At 55.8% G+C, this 13,298-nt stretch overlaps 1 protein-coding gene across 1 annotated transcript; it reads right to left on the bottom strand.

Moving 5' to 3' along the window:
* Window positions 1-3,069: 3,069 nt before the first annotated feature.
* Window positions 3,070-11,885, bottom strand: LOC135441978 (protein phosphatase 1 regulatory subunit 12C-like; the record flags this gene model as incomplete). Its single annotated transcript, XM_064701526.1, has 13 exons — window positions 3,070-3,594; window positions 4,080-4,130; window positions 5,126-5,176; window positions 6,097-6,201; window positions 6,598-6,664; window positions 6,764-6,870; window positions 7,688-7,795; window positions 9,001-9,091; window positions 9,867-9,923; window positions 10,316-10,362; window positions 10,444-10,578; window positions 10,659-10,705; window positions 11,438-11,885. Coding segments are annotated over 13 exons (1,401 nt in total), but the record flags the coding sequence as incomplete, so codon positions are not given.
* Window positions 11,886-13,298: the final 1,413 nt, after the last annotated feature.

Below are 13,298 nucleotides of genomic sequence, written 5' to 3'. Positions count from 1 at the left end.
ATATATGGGCATGGGGGAATCCCTCAGTGTCCATTTATGGGCATGGGGGATCCCTTTAGTGTCCATATATGGGCATGGGGGAATCCCTCAGTGTCCATATATGGGCAGGGGGATCCCTCAGTGTCCATATATGGGCAGGGGGATCCCTCAGCGTCCATATATGGGCATGGGGGAACCCTCACTCCATATATGGGCATGGGGGAATCCCTCAGTGTCCATATATGGGCATGGGGGAATCCCTCAGTGTCCCCAATCTCTGCCCCACATTGGGGTGGGGGTCTTGCTGAGCCCCTCCTTGGCCTGAGCCCCCTTGTTATGGGGCTGGACCCCCACTTTTGGGGCTAAGCCCCCTTTTTATAGGGCTGAGCCCCCAGATATAGATAGGGCTGAGCCCCTCTGCCATGGGGTGATGTGGGGCTGGGCCCCCCATATGGGACCCTGTTCCTCTCTGTGGGGTTAAACCCCTCTCTATGGGGCCGAGCCCCCTGTTATGGGGTCAGACCCCTTTCTATGGGGCCGAGCCCCCCGCTATGGGGTCAGACCCCTTTCTATGGGGCTGAGCCCCCTATCATGGGGTCCCACCGTGCTCTATGGGGCCGAGCCCCCCATCACGGGGTCCCACCCTGTTCTATGGGGCCGAGCCCCCCATCACGGGGTCCCACCCTGTTCTATGGGGCCGAGCCCCCCATCCTGGGGTCCCACCGTGCTCTGTGGGGCCGAGCCCCCTGCTATGGGGTCCCACCGTGTTCTATGGGGCCGAGCCCCCCATCCTGGGGTCCCACCGTGCTCTGTGGGGCCGCGGGTGCCCCCCGGCGCCCCCGGCCCCCCCTGACCTCCTTCTCTCCCCAGCTACCGCCCGGCGCTGCCGACGGCCCAGCTGGGGCCACTTATGGGGCTGGAGCCCCCCGAGCGCCGCCGCTTCCTGGGGGGGCTGCCCCTCACCTTCACCGGGCCCGACCGCGGCGCCATCGACTGCCGGCAGAGCCTCAGCGCCCTGCCCCACATCTGACCCACAACTGACCCATAACTGACCCACAGGCACCCACAGGGACCCACAGCTCTGCCCCATAGCCGTGCTCTGCCCCATAGCCGTGCTCTGCCCCTCACCTTCACCGGGCCCGACCGCGGCGCCATCGACTGCCGGCAGAGCCTCAGCGCCCTGCCCCACATCTGACCCACATCTGACCCACAGGCACCCACAGCTCTGCCCCATAGCCGTGCTCTGCCCCACACCTTCACCGGGCCCGACCGCGGCGCCATCGACTGCCGGCAGAGCCTCAGCGCCCTGCCCCACATCTGACCCACATCTGACCCATAACTGACCCACAGGCACCCACAGCTGCCCCACATCTGAGTGACCCACAGGGACCCACAGCCACCCTGCCCCACACCTGAGCCCCATGGCTGCCCCACAAGTGACCCACAGTGGGGCTGCCCCCCGTCTGACCCACAGCCATCACCCCCAAGTGACCCACAGTGGGGCTGCCCCACATCTGACCCACACTGGGGCTGCCCTCCGGCAGGGCTGGCCCACTTATGGGGCTGCCCCACAGCAGGACTGACCCTCGACTCCTGAGCCCAAAGCCAGCCTGCAGTGGGCCCACGGCTGCCCCACGGCTGCCCCACGGCTGCCCCACACTGACCCTCAGTCACCCCCGCAGCCTCAGGGGGCCAGGAGCTGCCCCACGGCTGCCCCATAACCTTCTCTCCCCCTCAGCAGCCACAGGAGGAGGGGATGTGGGGTGGGGAGGGGGCCACTTGTGGGGCTGACAGCGACGGCTGCCCCATAGCAGCCCCCAGCCGTGCCCAGGGAGGGCTTGGGGTGGGATCTGTGGGGCAAAACTTGGGATCTGTGGGGCAGAACTCAACATCTGTGGGGGCAGAGCAGCTGCTTGTGGGGCACAGGCTCTGCTTGTGGGGCAGAGCTCAGGATTTGGGGGAAAGCTCAAGATTTGGGGGGCAGAGCCCCGGATCTGTGGGGCTGATTTGGGGGGCAGAGCCCCGGATTTGGGGGCTCTGTTGGGGGGCAGAGCCCCGGATGTGTGGGGCTGACTTGGGGGGCAGAGCTCCAAATCTATGGGGCTGATTTGGGGGGCAGAGCTCCGGATTTGGGGGCTCTGTTGGGGGGCAGAGCCCCGGATTTGGGGGCTCTGTTGGGGGGCAGAGCCCCGGATGTGTGGGGCTGATTTGGGGGGCAGAGCCCCGGATCTGTGGGGCCGGTGTGGGGGTCCGAGCCGCTCCCCTTTGCCCCCTCCCCACTTTAACCGTGCCTCAGTTTCTCTCTCTCTCCCTGCTGCCGAGGTCTCGCCCCCGGACCCCCGCCCGCCCCACGGACAGAGACCCCCGGCCCCCCGCCCGCCCCACGGAGGATGGAGAGACCCCCGGAGGGCCCCGCCCACCGGCCGCGGCCCCGCCCACACGGAGCCACGCCCCCCCCTCCGGGACCCTCCCCCATCGCCGCCGCACATGGAGCTCCCCCTCCCCCACCCCCCAAAAAAAAATCGCAGCCAAATTTGGGGAGGGGGCTCCAACCCCACCCACCCCCCCCCTCCAAACAACGCCCAGCCGGGGGGGGCTCCAGCGCCGCCGCCTTCGTCACCATCGCCACCATCATCATCATCACCGCCATGATGGCTCCTCCTCCTCCTCCCCTGGGTCTTCTTTGCGCTGCTCAATTTCCCCTTTTTTGGTTCGTATTTAATTTATTTCCAACCCCCCCCGCCCCCTCCCCCCACCCCCTCCCCCCCCCCCCTCCCCCCACGCTCGTCTCTTTGCAGGTAAAATCGCCCCTCCCCCCTCTCCCCTCTTTCCCCTCCCCCACCCCCCTTTTTTTTCTCTTTTTTAAGCTTTTTTTGGACAGAATAAAGAAGAAAAACATTAAAAAAAAAAAAAAAAACACCAAAAAAGCCAAAAAAAAAAAAAAAAAACAAAAAACAGGGTTGGAGTTTTGGGTGGGTGGGGGAGGGGTCAGGGTGGGGGTGGGTCGGGGGAGGGGAATTTGTACCTACAGAGTTCTACAAATATATTTATATAAAAAACATTAAAAAATATAAAAAACCACGCTTCCTGTGCGCCCCTTCCCCACGGTTTTCTTTTATTTATTATTTTCTCTTTTTTCTTTTTTTCCTTTTTTTTTCCACAAAAATATTCGCGGGGGGGGGAGGGGCAGGGTTGGCAAAAGGGGCGGGGCACGAGAAGGCCCCGCCCCCCGTGGTCTGATTGGACGAACAGCATGCGGGGAGAGGTGGGGGCGGGGCCTGGTGCGCACAGACCACGCCCCCATTTGGCCACACCCCTTTGGCAGCTTTCACCTCAGTGCAATTAATGGCTCCACCCCCGGATTGGCCACGCCCCCTTGGCACCAGCTCCACCCACTCCCTTTAGCCACGCCCCTGGCGCGTTTGGCTCCGCCCCCTGGTGTGGGGGAGGTTTGGCGGATTGGGGGGGGGGTGGATTTGGGGGGGGGGTCCTGGGGGGGTTTTGGGAGGATTTTTGGGGGGTTTCGGGTTATTTGGAGAGTTTGCTGATGACCCTGATCAGCGCCGCGTTCTCGTCCTTCAGCCGCTGGTTGTCGGCCCGAAGGTCCGACAGGGCCTGGGGAGGGGCCGCGGGTCAGAACCGCCCCAAAACCACCCCAAAATCGCCCCAAAATCATCCTAAAACTACCACGAAATTACCCCAAAACTGCCTCGAAACCACCCCAAAATCACCCTGAAACCACCCCGAAAACATGCCAAAACCACACCAAAGCCATGCTGAAAACACCCCAAAACCACTCTAAAACTACCTCAAAACCACACCAAAATTACCTCAAAAATCATCCCGAAACCACACCAAAGCCAGCCTGAAATCACCCCAAAATTACCTCAAAATCACCCCAAAACTGCTTCGAAACTGCCCCAGAATCACCCCAAAAAACCCCTCCAAACTACAGTGAAACCACCCCTGAAATCATCCTGAAATCACCCCAAAATCCACCCCCAAACCACCCTGAAATCACCCCAAAATCCACCCCCAAACCACCCTGAAATCACCCCAAAATTCACCCCCAAACCACCCTGAAATCACCCCAAAATCACCTTCAGCTCCTCCTCCAGCTCAGCCGCCTTCAGCTCCAGCGCCCGGCGCTCCTGGGGCACACGCGGGAGGATTTAAAGGGAAATGTGAGGGGAAAAGGGAGAGAAAGATGAGGAGAAATTTGGAATTGTGAGAGGAAAACAGAGAGAAATGTGAGGGAAAAAGTGAGGGGGAAAAAAGAGGGAAATGTGAGGGGAGAAAAGAGGGGAAATGTGAGGGGAAAATGGAGGGAAACGTGAGGGGAAAAAAGGGCGGGAAAACATGAGGGGAACAAAATGGCAGCAAACGTGAGGGTAAAATGGAGGGAAAGGTGAGGGGAAAAATGGCAAAAATGTGAGGGGAAAATTGAGAGAATTGTGAGGGGGAAAAAAGCAAGAAATATGAGGGAGAAAATGGAGGAAATGTGAGGGGAGAAACGGGGGAAAACATGAGGGGAAAAGTGGTGAGAAATCTGAGGGGAAAAATGGCAAAAATGTGAGGGAAAAGGTGAGAATTGTGAGGGGAGAAAAAGGGGGAAATGTGAGGGGGAAATGGGGGAAAAACGTGAGGGGAAAAAGAAGGAAATGTGAGGGGAGAAAAAGGGGGAATTGTGAGGGGGAAATGTGAGGGGAGAAAAGGGCGGGAAAACATGAGGGGAGCAAAATGGCGGCAGCCATGAGGGGAAAAGTAGAAAACGTGAGGGGAAAATGGATGAAAACATGAGGGAAGAAAAAAGAAGAAATGTGAGGGCAAAAAATGGGGGAAAGTGTGAGGGGAAAATGAAAGAAGTGGCAGAAATGTGAGGGGAAAATGGAGGGAAAACGTGAGGGGAGAAAAGGGCGGGAAAACGTGAGGGGAACAAAATGGCGGCGGCCGTGAGGGGAACAAAATGGCGGCGGCCGTGAGGGGAAAATGCAGAAAACGTGAGGAGAAAGAGCAGGAAAAGCGAGGTAAGAGCAGGGGAATGTGAAGGGTTCGTAGTGGGGGTGGTTTTTGGGGTGGTTTTTGGTGGTTTTGGGTGTTTTCGGGGTGGGTTTTGGGTTTATTTCGGCGGTTTTGGGACACTCACGAATCTCTCGAGCTCGAGCCGTGCCGGCCGCTCCGCGCTGCGCTCCTGGCGCTGGGGGAGAGGGAACGGGGTCACACTGAGTGACCACTGAGTGACCACTGAGTGACCACTGAGTGACCTGAGTGACTCTGAGTGACCAATGAGTGACCACTGAGTGACCACTGAGTGACCTGAGTGACTCTGAGTGACCACTGAGTGACCTGAGTGACTCTGAGTGACCGAGTGACCGAGACCACTGAGTGACCTGAGTGACTCTGAGTGACCAATGAGTGACCAATGAGTGACCGAGACCACTGAGTGACCACTGAGTGACCTGAGTGACTCTGAGTGACCAATGAGTGACCGAGACCACTGAGCGACCACTGACTCCTGAGTGACCATTGAGTGACCCTGAGTGACGCTGAGTGACCACTGAGTGACCTGAGTGACCACTGAGTGACCACTGAGTGACCTGAGTGACCACTGAGTGACCAATGAGTGACCACTGAGTGACTGAGAGACCACTGAGTGACCACTGACCTGAGTGACCACTGAGTGACCTGAGTGACTCTGAGTGACCAATGAGTGACCATTGAGTGACCACTAAGTCACCGAGTGACCACTGAGTGACCAATGAGTGACCCTGACTGGTGGCTGACCGGAATGACCACTGAGTGACTGAACGAACACTGAGTGACCACTGAGTGACCGAGTGACCACTGAGTGACCACTGACTACTGAGTGACCACTGAGTGACCCAAGTGATGCTGAGTGACCGCTGAGTGATCCTGAGTGACCGCTGACCTAAATGACCGCTGACTATTGAGTGACCACTGAGTGACTGCTGAGTGACCGAATGAACACTGAGTGACCGCTGAGTGCCCACAGACCCAACTGACCATAAGTGACCAATGAATGACCCCTGACCCGCGTGACCCCTGCGTGACCCCTGACCCGAGTGACCCCTGCGTGACCCCTGCGTGACCCCTGACCTGCGTGACCCTCTCGAGCTCCAGCCGGCTCTGGGTCAGCGCCAGCTCCGCCTCCTGCAGCTGCTCCCGAATCCGCTCGTTTTCAACCCAAAGCTCCTGGAACAGCTGGGGGGGAGGGGCAAAGGGGGGGGCAGCTCCCGCCCGACCCCCCCCAACCCGGGGAGCCCCAAAATCCCCAAAATAACCCCCAAAATCCCCAAAATTACCCCCAAAATCCCCCTAAAATCCCCCCAAAATTACCCCCAAAATCACCTCCAAAATTACCCCCAAAATCCCCCCCAAATCCCCCCCAAAATCACCCCCAAAATCCCCGAAATTACCCCCAAAATCCCCCCAAAATCACCCCAAAATCCAAAAATTCCCCCCAAAATCCCACACTTTTCCACAAATTCCCCCAAATTGTCAAAACTCCGCCCTAATTGCCCAAAATTCTCCAAAATTTCCCCCAAATTTCTGGAGCCTCTCAAGCCCCTCCCCCCTCGCAAGCCCCGCCCCCTTTACCTGTTGGTAATCGAAGGGCGGGGCCGGCGGGGGGCGGAGCCCGTTGGGGGGCGGGGCGGGGGCGTGGCTGTGGGGGAGGGGAGGGGTCAAGGGGGGGCTTGGGAATCATTCCAGGACCCCCCAAAATTCCCCAAAATCCCCAAAATTCCCCCCAAAATCCCCGTACCTGGGAGGGGGCGGGGCCTCCGCGGGCCCGTTGCTGTCCGTCACCTGGCTGGGGGCGGGGCCACCGGGGGGCACCTGGGCGGGGGGGGCGGGGAGCCGGGGGGGGTCCTGGGGGGGGGAGGGGGTGAGAGAAGGGGGAGACCCCCAAAAACCCCCCCAAAATCATCAAAAATCCCCCAAAATCATAAAAAATACCCCAAAATCCTCAAAAATCCCCCCAAAATCCTCAAAAACCCCCCCAAAATCATCAAAAATCCCCCCAAAATCATCAAAAACCCCCCAAAATCCCCAAAAACCCCCCCAAAAATCATCAAAACCCCCCCAAAATCCTCAAAAATCCCCCCAAAATCATCAAAAACCCCCCAAAATCCTCAAAAATCCCCCCAAATCCTCAAAAACCCCCCCAAAATCATCAAAAACCCCCCCAAAATCATCAAAAATCCCCCCAAAATCCCCTCGGAGATCCCCAAAAAAACCCCAAAATTAAAGCCCCTACTCAGGACCCCCCAAAATCCCCCAAATTCTCCCCAAAATCCCTCGTGAACCCCTGAGACCCCAAAACCACCAAAATTTCCTCAAATTCCCCCAAATACCCCACCAAAGACCCCCCCAAATTCCCCAGGGACCCCAAAATGCCCCCAAATTTCCCCAAATTCCGCCCAAATCACCTCAAATTCCTCCAAAATCCCCAAAATCCCTGAAATTTCCATCAAATCTCCCCAAATCCCCTCCGGGACCCCCTGAGAACCCAAATTCCCCCCGGATTTCCCCAAATTCCCCCAAAATCCCTGAAATTCACCCAAAATTTTCCCCAAATTCCTTCAAGTTTCTCCCAAATCCCCCCAAGTTTCTCCCAAATCCCCCCAAATCCCCCAAATCCCCCCAGTTTTTCCCAAAATCCCCCGAATTCACCCCAAACACTCACGGCCGGCTCCCGCCCGCCCTCGTCCCTGATTGGCTGCTCCTGGCCACGCCCCTCGGCGGCTCGGCCAATCCCCTGCTCCGCCGCCCTCAGCTCCGTCAGGGTCACGCCCTGGGGTCATTCAGGGGTCACAGGGGTCAGCCAGGGGTCACGGGGGATTTGGGGGGAATCGGGGCCATTTTGGGGGATTTTGGGGGGGATTTTGTGACAATTTTTGGGGTGATTTTGTGGGATTTTGGGGTGTTTTCAGAGTGGATTTTGGGGCAGTTTTTGGGCATTTTTGGGTCGGTTTTGGGGCAGTTTCGAGGTGATTTTGGGGCAGATTTGGGATATTTTTGAGGCGGTTTTGGGGCAGATTTTGGGATATTTTTGATGTGGTTTTGGGATGGTTTTGGGGTGATTTTGAGGTGGTTTTGGGGCAGTTTTTGGGATATTTTTGAGGTGATTTTGGGGCTGATTTTGGGATATTTTTGAGGTGGTTTTGGGGCAGTTTTTGGGATATTTTTGAGGCGGTTTTGGGGCAGATTTTGGGATATTTTTGAGGCGGTTTTGGGGCAGTTTTTGGGATATTTTTGAGGTGATTTTGGGGCGGATTTTGGGGTGATTTTGGGGCAGTTTTTGGGATATTTTTGAGGTGGTTTTGGGGCTGATTTTGGGGTATTTTGAGGCGGTTTTGGGGCAGTTTTTGGGATATTTTTGAGGTGATTTTGGGGCTGTTTTTTGGGGCGATTTTGAGGTGGTTTTGGGGCAGATTTTGGGGTATTTTGGAGGTGGTTTTGGGGCAGTTTTTGGGATATTTTTGAGGTGATTTTGGGGCAGTTTTTGGGATATTTTTGAGGCGGTTTTGGGGCAGTTTTTGGGATATTTTTGAGGCGGTTTTGGGGCAGTTTTTGGGATATTTTTGAGGTGGTTTTGGGGCAGTTTTTGGGATATTTTGGAGGTGATTTTGGGGCAGATTTTGGGATATTTTTGAGGTGATTTTGGGGTGGTTTTGGGGCAGTTTTTGGGATATTTTTGAGGCGATTTTGAGGTGGTTTTGGGGCAGTTTTTGGGATATTTTTGAGGTGGTTTTGGGGCAGATTTTGGGATATTTTTGAGGTGATTTTGGGGCAGTTTTTGGGATATTTTTGAGGCGGTTTTGGGGCAGATTTTGGGATATTTTTGAGGTGGTTTTGGGGCAGTTTTTGGGATATTTTTGAGGCGGTTTTGGGGCAGATTTTGGGATATTTTTGAGGTGGTTTTGGGGCAGTTTTTGGGATATTTCTGAGGCGGTTTTGGGGCCGTTTTTGGGGTGAATTCCGGGGATTTTGGCCCACCTGGGTCGCTCTCCGTGCCTGCCTCATCAGGCGGCTCCGGGCCTTGCGCTGCGACTCCGACTCCTCGTCCCGGGCGGGCGGCTGGAACGGCCTGGGGGGATTTTGGGGGCAAAAATGGGGATTTTGGGAAAAAATGGGGATTTGGGGAAAAAATGGGGATTTTGGGAAAAAATGGGGATTTTGTGTGGGGACAAATGGGGGTTTGGGGGAAAAAAAGGGGATTTTTGGGGGAAAACAGGGATTTTGGGGGGGGAAATGGGGATTTTGGGCAGAAAAATGGGGATTTTGGTAAAAAATGGGGATTTTGTGTGGGGAAAAATGGGGATTTGAGGGGGAAAAATGGGGATTTTGGGGGAAAAATGGGGATTTTGGGAAAAAATGGGGATTTGGGGGAAAAAATGGGATTTTGGGGGACAAATGGGGATTTTGGGAAAAAATGGGGATTTGGGGGAGAAAATGGGGATTTTGTGTGGGGAAAAATGGGGATTTTAGGAGGAAAAATGGGGATTTTGGTGGGACAAATGGGGATTTTGGGGAAAATGGGGATTTTGTGTGAGGAAAAATAGGGATTTTGGGGGAAAAATGGGGATTTTGGGGGAAAGTGGGAATTTTGAGGAAAAATGGGAATTTTGGACAGAAAAATAGGGATTTTTTTTTGGAAAATGGGGATTTTGGGGATTCTGGGGGGTTTTTGAGTGCCCAGGGGGATTTTGGGGTTTTTGGGGTCCCAGAAGGGATTTTGGGGATCCTAGGGGGGATTTTGGGGGTCCCAGGTGGGTTTTGGGGGGGTTTTTGGGGGTCCCAAAAGGATTTTTGGGGGATTTTGGGGGTCCCGGGTGGGTTTTGGGGTGGGGGCGGGGCCTCACCTGCGCACCCTCGGCTCGGGGGGGTCCCGGGGGGCTCCGGGCGGGGCGGGGGAGGGGCTGTGGGGGAGGGGCACAAGCGTCGGCCACTCCCATTTGAGACCCCGCCCCTTTTAGGCCCTTCCCATTTTAAACCACACCCGTTTAAAGCCCCTCCCATTTCCAACCCCTCCCCTTTTAGGCCCTTCCCATTTTAAACCACACCCATTTAAAGCCCCTCTCAATTAAACCCCTCCCTTTTAAGCCCCTCCCTGATTTAAGCCCCTCCCCTTTAAGCTCCACCCATTTAGACTCCACCCCTTTTAAGCCCTGCCTTGTTTTAGGCCCCTCCCCATTCAGACTCCTCCCCTTTTAAAGCCCCTCCCCTCTAAGTCCCACCCTTTAAAAGCCCCTCCCACTCCCTCTTCTCAATTTAAGCCCCTCCCACTTTAAGCCCCGCCCCCTTTGCTCACCTGGGGGGTCTCTGGGTGGGGGAGGGGCGGCCGGGGGGCTCCGGACCCTGCGGGGGGAGGGGCGGTGAGGGGGCGTGTCCCAGCACAGAACGGGGCGTGGCTGGGACCAAAGGGGGGCGTGGCCTCACCGTGGGCGGGGCCTGCAGGCGCGGGGAGGAGGCGGAGCGGCGCACGGGGGGCGGGGCCTGGGCGGGGGGCGTGTCCCGGGCGGGGCCAGGCCACGCCCCCAGGGAGCCGGACCTGCAGAGAGCCCCGGGGGGGGGCTGGGGGGGCGGTGGGGGCGGGGCCTCGCCCGGGCCCCGCCCCTTTGCCCATGGATGGGGGGAGGGGGGAGGGGCCTTACCGGCAGTGGGGGGGCGGGGCCGTTGGGGGGCGGAGCCTCGGGGGGGTCTGAAAAGGGAGGGGGGAGGGGCAGTGAGAGACCCCGCCCCTTCCTGAGAGCCCCAAAAAATCCCAAAAAATCCCAAAACCCACAAAAATCCCCAAAAATTCCCTTTTCCCTCCCAACATTCCCAAAAATCCCCCCAAAATTCCCTTTTCTGCCCCAAATTCCCCTTTTCCCACCCAAAATTCACTTTTTTCCATCCAATTTTCCCCAAAATCCCCATTTTACAACCCCAAAATCCCCGTATGTAACCAAAAATTCCCTTTTTTCACCCAAACCAACCCCAAAATCTCCATTTTTCCCACACAAAATTCCCCTTTTTTTTGTCCAAATTCCTCATTTTTTTTTTCCCCCCCAATTTCCCTATTTTTTTCCAAATTTCCTGGTTTTCCCCATTTTCCCAATTTTTCCTATTTCTCCCCCCATTCCTGCTCACCCCCCTGTGTGTGGGCGGGGCTTCCCCTCTGGCCCCTCCCCCTGCTCACCCCCGTGTGTGGGCGGGGCTTCCCCTCTGGCCCCTCCCCCTGCTCACCCCCCGTGTGTGGGCGGGGCTTCCCCTCCGGCCCCTCCCCCCGTGTGTGGGCGGGGCTTCCCCTCTGACCCCTCCCCCGTGTGTGGGCGGGGCTCTCCCTCCGGCCCCTCCCCCTTACCCCCCCGTGAGGGGGCGGGGCTCTCCCTCCGGCCCCTCCCCCCCGTGTGTGGGCGGGGCTTCCCCTCTGGCCCCTCCCCTCGCTCACCCCCCGTGAGGGGGCGGGGCTCTCCCTCCGGCCCCTCCCCCTCGCTGTCCCCGCCCTCGTCGCTCTCGGCCCCGCCCCCTCCCGGGGGGCTGAGGGGGGGGGGCAGCGCCCCCTCCCCCACCCTCTCCCGGGCCTGCAGCAGCGACAGCTTCTCGCGGGAACTGCGGCGGGACACCGAGGTTCTGGGGGAAAAACCGCAAATTCGGGCAAAAATAAAAATATTATAAATTATAACTTCAGTCTGGGCGAAAGAACGGGGAAATTCGGGCAAAAAATGGGATTTTAGGGGGATTTGGGGCTGCTCCCGGGAGCGGTGCTGGGACACCGAGGTTCTGGGGGAAAAACCGCAAATTCGGGCAAAAATAAAAATGACAGAAATTATAACTTCAGGTTGGGCGAAAGAACGGGGAAATTCGGGCAAAAAATGGGATTTTAGGGGGATTTGGGGCTGCTCCCGGGAGAGGCAGCGGGACACAGACGTGTGGGGAGAAAAAATGGGATTTTGGGCAAATACAGGAATTACGGAATATAAACATCAATTTTAGGGGGAAAAATGGGGATTTTAGGGGTCTGGGGGTGTGGCGGTTTTTTGGAAGATTTTTTGGGATTTTTCTGGGATTTTTTGGGATTTTTTGGGGATTTTTTGTGCTATTTTTGGGGGGATTTTGTGCTATTTTGGAGAGAATTTTTGGGGTATTTTTTGCGGTTTTTGGGGGTATTTTCTGCGTTTTTTGGGGCATTTTCAGGGGTTATTTCTGGGGTAATTTTGGGGTTTTGTGGGGTAATTTTTGGGTTATTTTTGGGGGTATTTCAGAGGTTATTTTCGGGGCGATTCCATTATTTTTGGGGGTGTATTTTGGGTTATTTTTGGGGTGATTCCGTTGTTTTTCGGGGTGTATTTTGGGCTATTTTTGGGGGTATTTTTGGGGTTATTTTTGGGGCAATCCCATTGTGTTTTGGGGGTATATTTTGGGTTATTTTTGGGGGTATTTCGGGGGTTATTTTTGGGGCGATTCCATTATTTTTGGGGGATATATTTAGGGGTATTTTTGGGGTGATCCCATTGTGTTTTGGGGGTGTATTTTGGGTTATTTTTGGGGCGATTCCATTATTTTTGGGGGTATTTTTGGGGCTATTTCGGGGTTATTTTTGGGCGATCCCATTGTGTTTTGGGGGTATTTCAGGGGTTATTTTTGGGCCAATTCCATTATTTTCAGGAGTATTTTCGGGGCTATTTTGGGGTGATCCCACTGTGTTTTGGGGGGTATATTTTGGGGGTATTTCAGGGGTTATTTTTGGGCCGATTCCATTATTTTCGGGGTATTTTGGGGCGATCCCATTGTGTTTTGGGGGGTATATTTTGGGGTATTTCGGGGTGATCCCATTGTGTTTTGGGGGTACATTTTGGGCTATTTTCGGGGTTATTTCAGGGTATATTGGGGGCGATCCCAGGGTTTTGGGGGGTATATTTTGGGCTATTTTCAGGCTATTTCGGGGTTATTTTTGGGGTGATCCCAGGGTTTTGGGGGGTATATTTTGGGTTATTTTCAGGGCTATTTCGAGGGTTATTTTTGGGCGATCCCATTGTGTTTAGGGGAGTATTATTTGGGGCTATTTTGGGGTTATTTTTGGGGCGATTCCATTATTTTCGGGGGTATTTCTGGGGGTATTTCAGGGTTATTTTTGGGGCGGTTCCATTATTTTCGGGGGTATTTTCGGGGCGATCCCATTGTGTTTTGGGGGGTACATTTTGGGTTATTTTTGGGGGTATTTCGGGCTATTTTGGGGCGATCCCACTGTGTTTTGGGGGGTTTTTGGGGCTATTTCGGGGTCATTTTCGGGGCAATCCCGGGGTATTTTG

This window comes from Zonotrichia leucophrys, unplaced genomic scaffold (genome assembly GCF_028769735.1).
Source record: "Zonotrichia leucophrys gambelii isolate GWCS_2022_RI unplaced genomic scaffold, RI_Zleu_2.0 Scaffold_779_23084, whole genome shotgun sequence".
Lineage (NCBI taxonomy): Eukaryota > Metazoa > Chordata > Aves > Passeriformes > Passerellidae > Zonotrichia > Zonotrichia leucophrys.
This window is presented reverse-complemented; position numbering and strand designations above follow the sequence as displayed.